Source organism: Pelodiscus sinensis, unplaced genomic scaffold, assembly GCF_049634645.1.
Source record: "Pelodiscus sinensis isolate JC-2024 unplaced genomic scaffold, ASM4963464v1 ctg102, whole genome shotgun sequence".
Lineage (NCBI taxonomy): Eukaryota > Metazoa > Chordata > Testudines > Trionychidae > Pelodiscus > Pelodiscus sinensis.
Genome location: NW_027466045.1, coordinates 205,167 through 221,480, shown reverse-complemented (window position 1 = coordinate 221,480; position 16,314 = coordinate 205,167). Strand labels below are relative to the sequence as shown.

The 16,314-nt window shown below is 59.8% G+C and overlaps 2 protein-coding genes across 3 annotated transcripts; both read right to left on the bottom strand.

Annotated features, from left to right (window-relative positions):
- Positions 1–877: 877 nt before the first annotated feature.
- SUV39H1 (SUV39H1 histone lysine methyltransferase) lies at positions 878–8,055 on the bottom strand. 2 transcript variants are annotated; one of them, XM_075918627.1, is made up of 6 exons: positions 7,906–8,055; positions 6,524–6,669; positions 4,670–5,338; positions 4,190–4,336; positions 1,254–1,383; positions 878–1,166 (listed from the first exon to the last, which is right to left on the bottom strand). In XM_075918627.1, the coding sequence occupies exons 1-6, from the start codon at positions 7,922–7,924 to the stop codon at positions 1,030–1,032; spliced, it is 1,248 nt and encodes a 415-aa protein (XP_075774742.1). In that variant the 5' UTR covers positions 7,925–8,055; the 3' UTR covers positions 878–1,029. The 2 variants fall into 2 exon arrangements, with proteins under 2 accessions (XP_075774742.1, XP_075774741.1); XM_075918626.1 differs by having other exon boundaries at positions 878–1,383.
- A 2,028-nt stretch (positions 8,056–10,083) lies between these two features.
- WAS (WASP actin nucleation promoting factor) lies at positions 10,084–16,219 on the bottom strand. Its single transcript, XM_075918624.1, has 12 exons — positions 15,637–16,219; positions 14,954–15,094; positions 14,678–14,764; positions 14,098–14,194; positions 13,912–13,953; positions 13,748–13,798; positions 13,460–13,631; positions 12,869–12,911; positions 11,435–11,588; positions 10,791–11,212; positions 10,347–10,452; positions 10,084–10,261 (listed from the first exon to the last, which is right to left on the bottom strand). Exons 1-12 carry the CDS (start codon positions 15,745–15,747, stop codon positions 10,206–10,208), a joined length of 1,482 nt encoding a protein of 493 aa, XP_075774739.1. The 5' UTR covers positions 15,748–16,219; the 3' UTR covers positions 10,084–10,205.
- Positions 16,220–16,314: the final 95 nt, after the last annotated feature.

Here is a 16,314-nt window from a genome sequence, read left to right as displayed (position 1 = left end):
GTACATGCAGAGGCAGCAGCTGAGTGACCAGGGTTCCCCTTGCTCCCCAGGGGGGACACTGCAGGCAGGTCCCTTTGGGGCTCACCTGCCATGGAGTTGAATGAAATGGGTGGGACATGAGAGCGCTCGCAGGGGGGCCAAGCCGTGGTAGGGGCTCCCTCCGCCGTCCGCAGTCTGACTCCATACCACCCAGGCCCAGCAAGAGTCCAGGCCAGTGGGGCTCCAAGGAGCCCATTTAACCCTCACCTTGCACAGAGTGCTGGCACTGGGCTACAGCCACCTCTGGGGTGGAGCAGCTGTCTGCACATCAGAGATGCAGCAACCTCTAGGGCAGGCCACCTGGGGCACTGCTGCCTAGCAAGTGTTTGCTACTTCAGCCCAGGAAGCAAACCAAATTCCTCCAGGAGACAAGACTGCTGGGCTTCAGTCCAGAGGCTGGAGTTACAGCCCCAGTCCGGCGTACGCCCCCCAGCCCAAATAACCAGCCACCACCACCAGGTCCAGAATCAAACCATCTAATTGATCGCAGCCTTGGGCCCTCCCGCCTCTGCTGCTCCCCAACCCCGCATCCCACCCCACCCTCCCATCAAAACCCTGGTAGAAAAGTCCTTTTGTAAACTGCCCCCACCTTGGTTTAAAAACACCCCCCCACCCATGACGCTGCTGTGGCGGTTGCATAGGGAGGCAGGGTCAAGTGCGGCTTCAAGTCAGAGTCCTGGCTCCCCCCCCAAACCGGCAGCTTCCAGCAGGAGCTCTGTACGCAATAGGCAGGGGCTCCCCAGGGGTGGGGCAGTGCCTGGGGGCGCCATCCCCCACCACCACCTGGGAAACAACTGATTAAAATCCATGAGGTCCATTCCTATAAATCCCCCTTAGCTGGAGAGGGGGAGCAGGGAAACAGGCCCCGCCCTGTAGAGTACAAGTAGGCAGGGCAGGGCAAGTCCGAAGGAGGGCATAAGCCCCCTCCTCCCGCACGGAGCCCTGCACAGTGGCGGCTATGGGTCCCAGGCCCCCGGCAGGGCGCGGGGGCTAGAAGAGGTACTTCCGGCAGGAGGCAGCCCCACACTTGCACTCAATCCGCATCCGCTTCTTGGGGGAGCCAGCCAGCCCGCCAGCCCGGCCCAGGTTGGAGTCCATCCGTGTGCTCTCTGCATCCACTGGGTCCACTGTGGAGAGGACAAAGGGCATCAGGGGAAGGAGCCCACCCTGGGCTAGCCCAAGCAGAGGATCCTGACTGCCCTGCAGGCACTCACCCTGCATGTTGTAGTCAAAGGTGAGCTCCTCCCCGGCCCGGATGTGCCGCGTGGCGAAGAGCGCAATGCGGGGCAGCCGCTCGTCTAGGTTGTCGATGAACACGTTGTACACCTGCAGGTTGGGGTCACACTGGGCAGGGGACAGAGGGAGAGAGGGGGTAACCGGAGTGAGGCAAAGCTGCCGTAGCCCAGCCCAGGTCGGTTGGTCACTTAAAACAAGGCAATTGGCAACTGAATGTCCTGTTTGCCCCAAATTGGGCCCTTGTCACTCCTCAGCAGGACAGGCTACATTCACACAGGTTTATTTAAGCAGTGATCTAGTAATTACGTTATTTATTAATGAGCGACCGGATTTCAGTTATTAATATTAATACATTTTCTTATTCTCATTTAGAAATATCAATAAATAGGACAATATGATGTATTAATATTGATTAATTATTAATATACAGCCTAGCTTTCAGCGTGGAAGGATTCGATTTTCATCAGTCACTACTGGTAAATATCAGTTGCACTGCACAGCTAGGCAAAGTAAGAAACATGCTGCTGGAAGGATATTTACTTGGTGTATCTTGAGGTGTTGTGTTGACAATTTGTGCTTTAATGTCTATAAAATTTTAATTTTTTGGAACTCAGTATCTTGTGTCATTAAATAATTCTAGCCTGGCCTCTCTTCCCCTTAGCTGACTGCCCCGTCCCCCAATAACATCCCACAACTGTGAAAATGTAAAGCTACAGAAATCAGGAAAAAATATTAAAAAAACATCAATTTTGTCCATCAAAATTATAAAAATGAATTCTGCCAACCCAACCTACATAATTAGTATCTTAATACCGTGTGTTAGTGTAATTTGTTGTTGTATTAATGTATTAACAAATTACACTAACAGTGTATTATTAGTTATAACATAGGTTATATATTTGGGTTTTTAAATTTTACTTTCTTTTAATCATGTTAGGATTTGGTGAATATGATATTATTTAGTTTTGGAGGTCTCAACTCACAACTTGTGTCAAGTTCAATTTGGATGGAAACCAACAAAAAATGCACAACAATTTTAAATTAGTTCAGTAAAAACCACTTTAAAATGTGGAAATGCATAATAAGAAACAAAATTGAGTTTATCAAAACATGTTTTGCATTTAAAATGGAGCTATTGTTCATTAAATGACAACTACCCTAAAATATGTTTGCATAACATGGTTTTACACTGAAAACGGAATTTTCATTATTTAAAGAAAACCTACCTTCAATGTGCTGGGTATAAGGGAAGGAAATAGTAAAGTTTACCAAAAAATGTTTGCATTTAAAACCGTTATTTTTAGTAAAAGGGACATGGTGGGTGAGGTAATATCTTTTATTGGACCAACTTCTGTTGGTGGGAGGGACAAGGTTTCGTTCTTCACAGAGGCGGTGTCTACACTGGCGCGATCTTGCACCAAAGCGGCCGCTCTTGCGCAAAAACTTGCTGCCTGTCTACACTGGCCGTGTGTTCTTGCGCAAGTAAACTGACGTTCTACTGTAGAAAATCAGGGTTTCTTGTGCAAGAACTATGATGCTCCCGCTCAGGAATAAGCCCTTTTGCGCAACTGTTCATGCACAAGAGGCCAGTGTAGACAGGTAACATGAATTTCTTGCGCAAGAAAGCCCAATGGCTAAAATGGCCATCAGAGCTTTCCTGCGCAAGAGAGCGTCTACACTGGCACGGATGCTCTTGCTCAAAAGCACATGCCAGTGTAGACGCTCTCTTCTGGAAGAGTTTTTGTACAAGAAGCTGCCAGTGTAGACGTAGCCAGAAAGTTTCTTCAGGTCTGGAGAAGGTAACCAGAAGTTATTTTTAATTCTTAATTTATTATTTAATTATTTCTAATTACTTCGATAAAACAACCTTAAAATACCCTGGAGGCATAAAAAGTAGTTTATCAAAATATGGTTTGCATTGAAAATAGTTATCTGTACTCAGTATAACAACATTTTCTGAATGTGCTAAATACAAAAGGAAATAGGAATATCAAAATGCAGTTTGAATTTAAAAGGGTTTTATTAAACCAAGGGAGCATTTTCTGTCATTAGTGAATGTGAACTGACTATTTCTAGCTTCAATGTCTTTCAGGATTTTAGATCTACAAGTTGATCCTCTCTAGTTCCACACTCTGATTGGACAACATCCGTGGTCCGGCATGATGGGAGTTAGCCAGATGTCCACTGATCGTGGGTGTGGCCAAGTTTCCGTGGTTCCATAAAGTTTGTGGACAGCCACCAGTCCTGGCCCTCAGTGTTCTGTGCTGTGATTTAGCTCTAATTTACCCCAAAATGTCTTCTAACAGCCCCGTGAGCAGTGGCAGTCATGCTGCTGGCAATATTGACCTCCTGCGATTCAGCAAATTCTCTGGTTCGGTACCAGTCAGCTCTCGAGGATGCTGAACTAGAGAGGTTCAACCTGTAGTAGATCTCACTCTCCCCCACCAAGTTTTTATTCAGAGCCTGGGAAATGAAAACAAGCTTTCCTGCTTTGACCACTCCTCGTGGGTTTCTTATCTGGCAATGAACTTGCCACTGAACTGAACTAAGTAGATGAACTGAACCAAAGCAAATATTCTCCCTGCAAAATGTGTGGTCCGAGCCACCGACTTCCACAGCTCAGCATTCTGCCTTTCTTTCCGACTGCCATAGCGGATACACTCAGCTGTACAGTTAAATGAGATTTCCCTCGATTTTCGTAAGTGATGGGCTTGGTACGTTGACTGTCAGTGTTTCAAACTTAATTTTAAATACTTTTTTTTAGAAAAACATTATTTTGTTTGTATTTAAAAAAGGGGGGGGGGGTATATTTTGTTTCTTTTTCAGTCACTAATTTTTATTCACCCACCAGCTGCCCCCAGCCTCACCCTTCCCCATGGGCTCCCCCACTCCTCTCCGGAGCCTCCCCACTCACGCTGTGATTTACGAAGTGTGAAATGTTGCCATAGTACGCAGCATCCACTGTGTAAACATCCTCCACGTAGTCCAGATCAAAGAGGTAGGTAGCACCCTGGCGGTCATAGATCTGCCCTCGTCGCTCCGCCTCTTCTGATGTGATAATCTGGGAGGGGACAGGAGGGGTCATGATGGGAGGACAGCACTGGAGGACTTTGTGTGGCTGTTCCCAGATGCCCCACCCCAGAGGAAGTTGCATCTCAGTGCCAGGTGAGCCATCCCCTTAGAGCAATATGTGCAGCTCTTCCCCAGCTGTTCTGCCTCGGAGACGGCGACATTTCAGCACTAGGAAACCCATTCCTGTGTGGCCTGTGTGTGGCTGCTGTCCCACCCAAGCAGTGGCTGCATCGCAGTGCCAGGCAGGCCCCCGTTTCATGACATTGGGTGCAGCTGTCCCCTGGCCGCCCCACCCAATAGGTGGCTGCCTGGAGCTCCCTACCTCTCCCACGTACTCCATGACGAAGCTGTTCTTGCGGATCGTCTCCAGGGTGCGCACGCCCCAGCCACGCCCGTTGGCGGTGCGGAAGATGCACAGGTCGTAGCGGATGCCCCGCTGCACCACACGGTTGGAGCACTCTGCCCCGCAGCGGCACCGAGAGTTGCACTCGTAGATGGGCAGCCCCGCCCGGATGCGGACCTGGCCCAGCTCGTTGTAGGCGAACTTGTGGTGGGAGGCACCGGGGCAGCAACAGCCGGCGGCGGCCTCGGCCAGACAGTTGCGACACTCGCAGCCCACCGCCACCTGGGTGAGGGAGATGCCCTCGCCCACCTTGTACTCGTTGATGTAGATGAAGTCCCGGGGTGGCCCGTCCAGATCCACCTCGTTTTCCACCACGATGTGCCCCTTGTGGTTGCGCTTGGCGTTCAGTTGGCGCTCCCAGTGCCGCAGGGCCCGCCGCTGCTTGGCCTTCTGCACCACGTAGTTGGCCACGCCCTGGTCCAGCCAACGGGCATTCTTCTTGGGCTTGCCGTCCCGCCGGATCCAGGCCTGCTCCAGGTCCTTGTGGAACTGCTTCAGCAGGCCCATGCAGTGCAGGTTCTTCCGCGGCTCCCAGGTGTTCTCGGACTCTGGGTAACCACGCCACTTCACCAGGTAGAACTCCTCCTCCTGCCAGCAGAGCCCCCATCAGCCAGGCCCTCTCTCGGGGTGGAACCCGGGCTCCCAGCTTCCGGCTCCCCTCCCAGAGCCAGGGAGAGAATCCAGGAGTCCTGGCTCCTGGCCATCCCCCCGTGCACACACACTGTTCTAACCACTGGACACCCCCCAGAGAGAAGCTAGGAATTTTAGATGGCTTCCACAGGGTCTTTACCAGACACACTCCAGCACCCGGCTGTTTATGCACCAGGCCTGTCTCAGAGCCCACCCAGCGGAGGTAGAGAGAGGAAGGTGCAGGCAGAATCAGTCCCAGGCAGCGCCATGTGTTTGGGGGTGCCAGGCAGAGGGGGTGAGAATGAGAAGGGTGCTGGAGGAGGAGATCAGAGACAGAACACTGGTAGGCAGAGGGGAGCAGGATGGGGGGGGGGGGCCCAAGGGAAGGAGATTGTGCTGCATGAGAAATCAGGAGTAGAGGAGGATCCTACCAAGGGTGGGGGGTAAGAACTGGCGGCTCAGGGGAAGGGGATCTGGACTATGACGGGGAACTCAAGGCTAGAAGAGCTGGGCTGTGGGGGAGATTGCAAGCAGGGGTTTCTAAACTCTGGGAGTGATCCGGGCTATAGGGTGGGGAAACTGGAGGCTGGAGGATACAGGCTGAAAGGGGAAGGAAAGTATGGGAGGGGGAACTGAACACAGAGGTTTCTGGGGATCTGGGTTTAAGGGCAGGAATTAGAGACAGGGAAATCCAGGCTGCTGGGGGTGGAAACTGGAGACAGGGGGATTGGAGGTAGGGGGAATCCGGGCTGCCGGCGAGAGGGTGGGGGAGGAACAGGGAATCTGGGCTGCCCGAAGGGCGGGGGGGGTGAGGAATTAGAGATAGGGGGAATCCAGGCTGCCGGGGTGGGGGCAAGACAATTGGAGGTGGGAGGAATCCAGTCAGGGGAGAGGAATTGGAGGCCGGCTGCAGTGGGAATTGGATGTGGGGGTTTCTGGGCTCTCGGGGGAATCCAAGCTGCGGAGGGGAATTGGAGTCGGGAGATCTGGGCTGTGGGGCGAAAGAATCAGAGGCAAGAAAGAGTGAGGCTGCGGAGGGGAATTGGAAGCAGGGGGTCGGGCTGCAGGAGTGTGGGGCTTTCCCTGCTGCAGGGGTGGGGATCCTGGAAGGGATCGGGGTTGCGGGCTGGCAGACGGACTCACCCGCACTCTCTTGTAGTCGCACAGGAACTCCACCTCGAACTGGCTGAGGTTCCTGCGCGTGATGCCCAGCGAGGGGCAGCAAACCCTCTCCAGCCGGCACAGGTCCTGCAGCTGCGACCACGAGGACTTGCAGTATACGACACAGCCTGCGGGCACAAGGGACGACTAGGGGGCTGGTACTGTCCTGGCAGGGAGGGAGCCCAGGGCTGGGGTTGTAGGGAGCTGCAGGTTGGGTGTGAGGGGCCGGGGCAGGGGGAGCGGCTCACCCATGCAGAGCACGTGGTTAGCATGAGCGCCCAGGGAGAGGTCGCCGTGCCTAGTGAGTACTGGTGTGAGCATCTGCTGGGGGTCAAGGGTTCACCCACATCAAGGTGTGGCCGGGCGGCTGGTCTGAGCATCCAGGAGGTGGCCACCCCGTATCCAAAGGTCTGTGGGTGTCCAGGGGCTCACACCATCCTGGGGCTGGTGTGACCGTCCGGAAAAGTCAGTCTGAGTGTCTGGGGATGGATTGCCTTGTGCCAGGGCGTGAGCGTCCACGGCAGGTCACCCCAAACCAGGGGGCTGGCACAAGCACACGGGGCATCAACCCATGTCGGGGCAGGTGTGTGCCCAGAGGGGTCGCACCGTGTCAGGGTTAGTGTGAGTGTACCGGGGGGGGGGGGGGCAGGTTGGGGTGGGCGGGAGCATACGGGGGGGATGCGACAGGTCGGGAGCGTACGGGGGGGGTTGCCAGGTTCAGGGGGGTGTGGGAGCGTATGGGGGGGGTTGCCAGGTTCGGGGGGGTGGGAGCGTACGGGGGGGGTTGCCAGGTTCGGGGGGGGCGGGAGCGTACGGGGGGGTTGCCAGGTTCGGGGGGGGTAGCGTACGGGGGGGTTGCCAGGTTCGGGGGGGGCGGGAGCGTACGGGGGGGGTTGCCAGGTTCGGGGGGGGTAGCGTACGGGGGGGTTGCCAGGTTCGGGAGGGGGGTTGCCAGGTCGGGGGGGGGCAGCAGCGTACGGGGGGCTGGAGCACATGGGGGGGCAATGCCAGCCTGCCAGGCAGGGGTGCCCTGTGCCAGGAAGTGAGGGGGCCCCTCGGGGCCCCTGCGGGTCACGTGCGCCCCTCCCCCCGCCCACTACAGGCTGCCTGGTTTCCCGCCCTGCGCGCGAGCAGCAGCCCCGCGCCCGTTCCAGTCGCGCGCGCGCTCAGACTCGCCCCTGCCCCCCCCCCTTTAACGGTCGCCGCGGGCCGCCTCGCGCGCGGGGAAAGAAGGCGGGGGGGGGGTGGGGAGAGACTCTCGCGCCGCAACTCGTAGCAGCCCCCCTCCCTGCGCCGCCCCCTCCCGCCGCGCGCCCTGCTCGGCCTCGCGCCACGCTCCGCGCGCGCCGGCTTCCCTCGCTCACCTTTTAAATTTTCCGCCATCTTTTTTTTTTCCCCCTGCAGCCACTGGGGCCGCCCGAAACTTTTCCTCCCAGGGGGCGTGGCCGAAGCGCGGGGGGGAGGGGAGAGCGACGTGCCCCGCCCCCTCCACCGCGGGCGTTCTTATTGGGTGGCCGACCTGACTGACGTGCCCGCCAGCCAATGGCCGCCGGAGGCCCCGGCAGCGGGCCTCATTTGCATCTCCCACAGTGCCCCGCGCCGCCGTGCACCCTCACGACTCGCGGAAATGGCCCCAAAGGCACCAAATTAACCCGTTTTCTCCCAGTGCGAGTCACAGGCCGCCATGCGGGGCCAGCCCGACGCCACGCAGGGTGGGGAAGGGAGAGAAAGGTCCTCACCCTAGCCTAGAAGTGTCTCCCCAGCCCTAAACACCATGTCCCCTCTCCCCCACAATGCAATTCTCCTCAGCCAATGAGGGTCCCTGGCACTAGTGGGGGATGGGGGCTGGTGTCACCCATGCGCCAACGTCAATTGGGGGGGCTGGTGTCACCCATGCGCCGACGTCAATGCTGGGGGGGGGCGGTTGGTGTCACCCATGCGCCAACGTCAATGCTGGGGGGGGGCGGTTGGTGTCACCCATGCGCCAACGTCTATGCTGGGGGGGGGAGGCTGGTGTTACCCAGGCACCAACGTGGTGGTGGGGAAGCTGGCATAACCCATGCGCCAATATCAGTGCTGGGAGGGAAGGTTGATGTCACCCATGCGCCAACGCCAATGCTGGGTCCCCAGGCATCACCAGCAAGGTGCCAATGACAAGGCTGGGGAAAGGGTGAGAAACTCCAACACCAATGACAAAAGCCACCTTGGGAGCCGGAGGTGCGCGGGGGGGGGGGGGGGGGGTTCCAAGTGCTTGGCTCCCGGGCTGGCACTCTGAGCTGTTGCCCAGTCATGGGAAAGGAAAAACCTGGTTGGGTGGTTTTGCAGGGTGGGGCGCAAGGCCTGGTAAAACTAGACAGGAAAGGCCCCCCCCTGCCTCGTTCGCCAGTTCTGTGCCCCACCCCAGAAGCGGCTGCATCCCTCCGCCAGCCAAGCGAATGCCCCGTGCTTTGGGATTGCTGCCATGAAAGCAACTGGAGAAACAATTGATGGTAACTGTGTTTAATAAAAATCAAAGGAGCAACAATCGTTTTGTCTGGCTCAGTCTGCAGAGGGAGCCTGCAGCAAGACGACCCTTAAAGGTTAAAGCAACAGGGACAATAAACCCCTATTAAACAAATCAAAATTCATAGGCTTTTGATGGGTAAATCCCAGTCAATGTCCATTTCACCCACACACACAACCCCAGGGGGAAAGGCGCTTCTATTAATAACTGTCAAAACAGAGAGCTAGGCAAAGAAAAAACAAACCTGGCTGCTTGAGAACATGGTTGAATGTGAGCTGAGGCTATTGACTCAGCATTTGGGTGAAGGGTTTTTAAGCTTTCACTTTTCCATCTCAAACCCTCTAGGAAATCATTATTGCCTGACTCCCCCTCCCCACCCGCCTTCGAACTAACCGCGAGACGAGCCGTCAAACTGACGGAAAAGTAAAAGTCGAGATCCGAAACCAAATTAAAAACTCCATGGCGGCCAAGCCTTGAGATGAACAAGCCATAATTCACAAGCAATAAAACTAGGCGCTAGCTTTGCAGCTGCTCTGGGTGACAGTCGAAATGGAGATTATGTTTTTTTATGGCCCTCAGTGGCGTGGAAAATTCACCCCCGTTACCAAGCCGGCCTAAGCCCGCTTGGTAACGGGGGTGTGGAGGCGGCTAAGGATTCTTCCTTCCACCTCGCTACCGTCGCTCGGCAATCAGACCCTTTCAACGGGCTGTTGGAAGCGTCACCGCTCCTCCTGATCAAAGTCTCTTGTTTCCAGTCCTATCCCTCGGACACTGACCCAAACCAGCGGGTTTCAATCCCCCCTGAAGCCTGCACTGTTGACCCCTGGCGGCCGCCTGAGCCCCACATATCGGTGGCTCGGTTCCAGCTTGGCTTGTTTTTTAGGATTGGGTTGAGATGGAATCATGGAGCCAAGCGGGAAGGTGATGGGTTGGGTTGTTTCTGACACCAAAGAGGCCAGTGGAAACTGGGTTTGAAGGGGTGACAGGCGTGGAAGGGGGAGGCTGGGGGGATTCTGGGTAAAAGACGGGGCAGCCCACATCAGGCGAGAGCTGTCTTTATTAAAAAAGGGGCCAGGCGGGCACGGGAATCCCAGAGGCGAGGGGGCGGCATTGGTCTGTGGGAGGGGGTGCAGAAAAGGGGGGGGTTCCTGCAGCGGGGGCTCAGTCGTCCCATTCATCATCCTCATCCTCGTCCCCTCCGTTGTCCTCGCCTTCGTCTGCGGGAGGAAGAGGAGGGTGAGCGGGTGCAGGGGGCGGGGCGGGGGGAGGAGGGGGCCCCCGTGGCAGGTTGGGGCGACTCACCCGAGGAGTGGATCACTTTGCTCCGTTTCTGCATGACGTGCATGAGCGCCCCCACCAGGCCCTCGGAGCTCTGCGCGGGCGGCGGGGAGTCCAGCATCTCGGGGGTCTGCAAGGCAGGGGGGTCAGGGCCCGCAGCACCCATCCCCTGACCCCGCCACCCCGGCACTGCCGACCCCCTGCCACTTCCCCCACCCTCACCCAAAGCCTCCTCTAACTCCCCCCTCATCGCCCCACACAGCCAGCCGCCCCCTCCCCACCCTGCTCCCCTCAGTCCATATCCCACCCCGTCCTCTACTCCCTTAGCCCCCCATCGCCTCCTTCCCCACTCCCAGCCATCCCCCCACCCCTCACTTTTTCCATCCCTGCCCCCCATCACCTAACTCATCTCCCCTCTTCCCTTCCCTCATCCTGCCCCCCGTCTGCCCCACAGCCCACCCCACTCACCTTGTTGAGCTGGATGCCTTGGCGGATCTGGTCCAGCAGGGCCCCACGTCCCTTTGGGGCAGTAGGGGCCTGAACCCCGGGGGAGCTGAGCCCCCCTGAGGGAGGTGGGGGAGGAGGACAAGGTCCTGAAGAGACAGGAGGTGGAGGGGGTGGCGGGGGAGGTGGGGGTGGAGGAGCTGCCCCAGCAGGGGGCGGAGGAGGTGGGGGACCAGACCGGGAAGAAGGGGGAGGGGGCCCACGAGGGGGAGGCAGTTGTCCCCTGGGGGGCTGGGAGGGAACAGCCCCCCTGTTTGGTGCAGATGAGGGGGGCGGGGGGGCACCTGGAATGGGGGGCAATGGGCCAGACCTGCCCCTTCCTGAGGCTGGGGGTGGGGGGGGAAGGGGCCCAGACCGAGTCGGGGGAGGCGGAGGAGGTGCCGGACCTGTGGGGAGAAATAGCTGCAATTAAAACGAGGCCCTTCGCCCCACACCAAATCCCCTGAGGATTCCAAAGCGCCACATGGGGAGACTGAGATGCAGCCACCGCTGGGGCAGGGCAGAGGGAGAAAGGCTGCATATAACGCCAACCCCGAGAGGCAGCCCCCTCTGGGGAAGAGGAGCTGGGGAAAAGCGGCCGCATTTCATGTCCCAAAGGGAGGGCTCACCCTGGCGTCGAAGCTCCTCCTTCACAGCCTCCAGCCCGCCTTGGCCCTCGATGAAATCGTAGATGATCTTGGAGGTCTCTGCGTCGGTCAGCTGCGCCTCGCTGATCCCAGCCTGGGAGAAGAGCGTCTTCAGGTCGGGGTCCAGGTTATTCACCTAGGAGAGACACATGGAGAGGAAATCCAGAGACAGGCGATTGATGGATCATGCCTTAAATTAGCCCCGCCCTGTAGCCAGCACTAGGCCCCAGGCACCCCCTCATTCTGACCCCCTAAAATCCTGACCTCCGAAATGCAGCAGGCAGCTGGGGCTGTTCCTGAAAGGATCCAACTGGAAAGTTATGGCAGCTGTCCCACCCCAGAGCTGGCTTCATCTCCGTGCCAAGCAAGCCGTCCCCATGGTGTGTTATATGCAGCTGTTCCCAGCTGCCCTGCCCCAGAGATGGCTGCATCTCAGCGCCAGGGGAGCCTTCCCCATGTGGTTTTATATGGGGCTGATCCCAGTTGTCCCAGCCAAGAGGTGGTTGCATTTCAGCACCAGGTGAGCCTGCCCCAGGTGGTGTTATATAGGAGTGTTGCCACCCAGCCTACCCCAGTGGTGGCTGCATCTCAGCATCAGACGGGCCATCCCCTTGCGAAGTCTCGTGCCCAGATTATTGGCCGCTGCCTCCGAGGGCCGACAAAACACGGGGCCATCCACAGCCCCAAGCTGTGACACTCCACAGGCCTTCTGTTAATTCCCAACTGAGCCCCACGGAACCCATCCCATCTGGAGTCCAAAAACATCGGGGGGCTAGGACCAGGCCTTGCGCCAGCCGGATCCTGCTACCTGCAGCAGCGCCCCCAGCTGGCTGCGCCTTGCCCTTGTCCCGAGGGCATGCTCTAACCTGGCCGCTGCCAAGAATAGCCATGCTGCCAGTCCCCCAGTGCCTTGGGGGTAGGCTCAGAGCCAGGGATCTGCCCCTAAGGACAGGCAAAGATGCATGGGGAGAAAAAGATGTGTTTGGAAAAGGAGGGGGCACAGGGAGGCAGTATCTTAGGCAGTCCGGGCTCAAGTGAACTGCACGTTTGCTCCCCTAATGCTCCATGGGGATGACTCCCCATGCACTGAGTTGCAGCCACCTCTGGGGTGGGGCAGTTGGGGAACAGCTGCACATAACGCTGCTTTGGGATAGCTGATCTGACGCTAAGATGCAGCCACTTCAGGGGCAGAGCAGCAGGGGAACAGCCATGCACATCAATTGAAGCACAGTCACCCAGCACATCAAGTCCGGTAGTCACAAACACGAGGGAACACCCTTTCACTCCCTCCCCCCCATGCACAAACATTGCTAATGCCAAAGCTTTGCCCCCCAGCCTGTCCTTGGCCCCCTGCCCTGGGACCTCCCATCCCTTGGCCCACGGGGACAGCCCTCTGCTGTCTCTGGAGCTACATACATCAAAGCCGGTGGTGGGGTCCCATCCCACGTGGGTGACGTGCCTGTAAATGGAACAAAGATTAGCCAGGTGCCCTGCCCCGTTCCCTGCCCCCAAGCCAGCCAGCCCTTGTCTTGGGCCGGGCGGAAGCTGGCGCCCCCCGGAGGGGACAGGCCCCTGTCCCATTCCCTGCCCCCCAAGCCAGCCAGCCCTTGTCCTGGGCCGGGTGGGAGCTGGCACCCCCCGGAGGGGACAGGCCCCTGTCCCATTCCCCGCCCCCCAAGCCAGCCAGCCCTTGCCCTGAGCCAGGTGGGAGCTGGCGCCCCCCGGAGGGGACAGGCCCCTGTCCCATTCCCCGCCCCCCAAGCCAGCCAGCCCTTGTCCTGGGCCGGGTGGGAGCCGGCACCCCCCGGAGGGGACAGGCCCCTGTCTCATTCCCCGCCCCCCAAGCCAGCCAGCCCTTGTCCTGGGCTGGGTGGGAGCTGGCACCCCCAGGAGGGGACAGGCCCCTGTCCCATTCCCCGCCCCACAAGCCAGCCAGCCCTTGTCCTGGGCCGGGCGGGAGCCGGCGCCCCCTCAGGCCAGCCCAGTGCCCCGTCCCCCTGCTCTCACTTGAAGCCGCTTGGGGCGCCGATGTCAGCCTTGGAGATCTTCTTCTTCCCTTTCTTCTTCTCGGCAGCGGGGGGCACCGGCAGCCCCCGGTACCGGGACGAGGTGATGTCCGGGTTCTGGATGTCCATGGTAATGAGGTTCAAGGAGGGGGAACTCGGCTGTTTGCTGGGACCTGTGGGAAAGAAAGGGGGGGCTGTGGGGAGCAGGGCCGGGGCTCTCCCCTGGAGGACAGGGAGCGGGCGGGGGGCTCGGGTAGCCCTTTGCAGACCCCCTCCTCCGAGCGCTTACCGTTCATGTCCCCCCCGGCAATCGGGGATCGGGGCAGCGTCGTCCTGCGCTCTGGAGGAGGCAGAAAGAGCCGTGTTAGACCTGCCAGCCCCTCCCCCACGGGAGAGCTTGGGGGGCTCAGCCCCGCCCCATTGCGCAGGGCGGCGGGATCACGGGGGACTCACCTTCAGGGACTGGAGGGGGGGGTGGGGGCAGCTGCCGCTTCTCTGAGGAAAGAGCAGAAAGCGCGTTAGGATACTGGCCCAGGGGGGCCAGGGAAGGGGCCCGGGGCCCTGCCCCTCCAGGGGGGCCAGGGAAGGGGCCCGGGGCCCTGCCCCTCCAGGGGGGCCAGCGCCTGCCCTGCCACTCACCCATCCTGTGCTGGCGCTTCTGGAGCTTCTCCTCCACCACCATGTGGAAGGCGCGAGCCTCGGCCTCGTCCGCAAAGTTCAGCCCAGCCTGGCATTCCTGGGAGCAATCGGCACCTCGCCAGTCCGGGGGGGCTCCACGCCCCTCCCAGAGCCAGGGGAGAACCCAGGCGTCTGGCTCCCGCCCCCCCTGCGCTAACCACTAGGCCCCACTCCCCTCCCAGAGCCAGGGGAGAACCCAGGCGTCCAGCCCCTTTCCCCCTGCTCTAACTGCTAGGCCCCACTTCCCTCCCAGAGCCAGGGGAGAACCCAGGCGTCTGGCTCCCGCCCCCCCCGCGCTAACCACTAGGCCCCACTTCCCTCCCAGAGCCAGGGGAGAACACTGGCATCCTGGCTTCCCTCCCCCCTGCTCTAACCCCTAGGCCCCACTCCCCCCCAGAGCCAGGAGAGGTCCCTAGCCCTACCTATTATTTGTTACCCTCAGTTTTCTCCTTTTATCCCGTCTCTGAAATTGTGTCCCGGGGGCGGGGCTCGGTTTGGAAGCCCCGCCCTCGCGCCCCGCCCTCCTGGGGCAGATACTCACGTCCCCGGGGAAGGTGTGGAAATAGGCAGACACAGCTGAATAGGCCTCCAGGCTGCTTAGCTCCTGCTCCCACGTCAGCCTGCCCTCCTGCAAGAGAAGGGAACCCTGGCACACGCCCTGGGGGTCTCGCCCCGCCTCCGGCAGGGGAGCGGGGCCAGTGCTTGGCGCAGGGAAGCCCAGACACCCGGGTTCTCTGCCCAGCTCTGGGAGGGGAACGGGGGCTAGTGGTTAGCGCAGAGGAACCAGGACTCCCGGGTTCTCAGGGCTGGGACTCACCTTGAGACTGAAGAGGCGGATGAAGTAGGAGCGCCGGGGGTTGTCTTTGACCAGGCAGAGGACCCCGCAGCCCTGCTTGCCCCAGGCCTGGCTGTTGGGGGGCAGGGCCAGGTACAGCTGGGCCACGGACGTGGCCAGGGTCTGGGCCAGAGACATCCGAGTTACAGAGAGATGGCGGCTGATGCAGCCAGCTCTGGGGTGGGGTGGCTGGGAACAGCTGCACCCTGCCTGACTACGGCTCCCCAGGCTGACAGTTCCTGTCCCCGTCTCCGGTGTTGGCCTCAGGCGTCCGGCGGGACCCCAATGGGCCTCTCACCAGCCCCACAAGCGCCATTTGCATGGCCGAAAGGGGGCCAGGAAGCAAGGCCCATCACTCCTCTGCCAGCCCAGCCCAGCCCCCCAGCCCTACCGGTGCCCCTCACTCCAGCCCCCCCAGCCCTGCCGGTGCCCCTTGCTCCCAATGAGCAGCCTCTGACAGCCCTGGGCTTCCCCTACCCAAGATCTGGGGTTCCCCTTACTCCAGACTTACACCGCCCAGCCCTGCCAGAGCCCCTCACTCCCACCCCCCAACCCCTGCCCCCCTAGCCCTGCCGGTGCCCCTCACTCCCGCCCCCTAGCCCTGCCGGTGCCCCTCACTCCCGCCCCCCAGCCCTGCCGGTGCCCCTCACTCCATGGGCCCTCACCGTGCATTTCCGGCCCAGGAGCTCAAACACCTGCTGGTTTTCATGGTCCAGGAGGAGACAGGAGGGGACGTTCTCTTGCGCTCGGGCCCCGGCCCGGGCCCCTCGGCTCATGCTGGCTCCTGGCACCCGCCCCAACAGCAGGCTCTTGGGGTCTCTCCCCTCCCCGCTCGCGACCCGGCCAACTTCCGCGTCACATCCAACAGGAAGCGCAACAGAAACCACCGGCCAGGGGAAGTTGGGCTCTGCGAACAGTCCCTGCCGGGGCTGGGGGAACAGGGTAGGGGGGTGGGAGCAAGGGGCCCCCGCCGAGCGGGGGGGAGATGGCGGGGGCCCCGCCGAGCAAGGAGCGCAGGCTCCTGGCAGACTCAGGCAGTGTTGTTTCTGCTGGGGGCAGGGTCCTCTGCAGCCGTTTTGGGGGCGGCTGGGGCGGGGGGGAATTTCTGAGCCCAACGCGTCTTGTAGGTGGCGGGGATCCCCCCAAGCCAGGCCAGGTGTGAGGAGGGGCTTGGTTCCAGGTGCCTCTCTATGGGGGGTAACGTAGTTAGGGCTTCCCCCCACCTTTGTATCTGCCCTACAATCCCCCCAATCCCTTTTCCATCTGCCCACCCTCCTCCCTCCATAACCCCCCACTTCCCCCCCACCTGCCCCCTCCCAGAATGTCTCTCCCCCCGCCCCCCA

Bases quoted from the DNA above. Each gene is read 5' to 3' on its own strand.
- SUV39H1 (XM_075918626.1), bottom strand. The intron at 5,339-6,523 runs GTGAGTCCGTCT...CTCTGCTGGCAG, and splicing joins GCGACTACAAGAGAGTGCGG to GAGGAGGAGTTCTACCTGGT. The intron at 1,384-4,189 runs GTGAGTGGGGAG...TCCCCTGCCCAG, and splicing joins CACACTTCGTAAATCACAGC to TGTGACCCCAACCTGCAGGT.
- WAS (XM_075918624.1), bottom strand. From the start codon at position 15,747: ATGAGCCGAGGGGCCCGGGCCGGGGCCCGAGCGCAAGAGAACGTCCCC. The intron at 14,765-14,953 runs GTGAGTCCCAGC...CTTCTCTTGCAG, and splicing joins TCCGCCTCTTCAGTCTCAAG to GAGGGCAGGCTGACGTGGGA. The intron at 11,213-11,434 runs GTGAGCCCTCCC...TTCTCCCCACAG, and splicing joins GGAGGAGCTTCGACGCCAGG to GTCCGGCACCTCCTCCGCCT.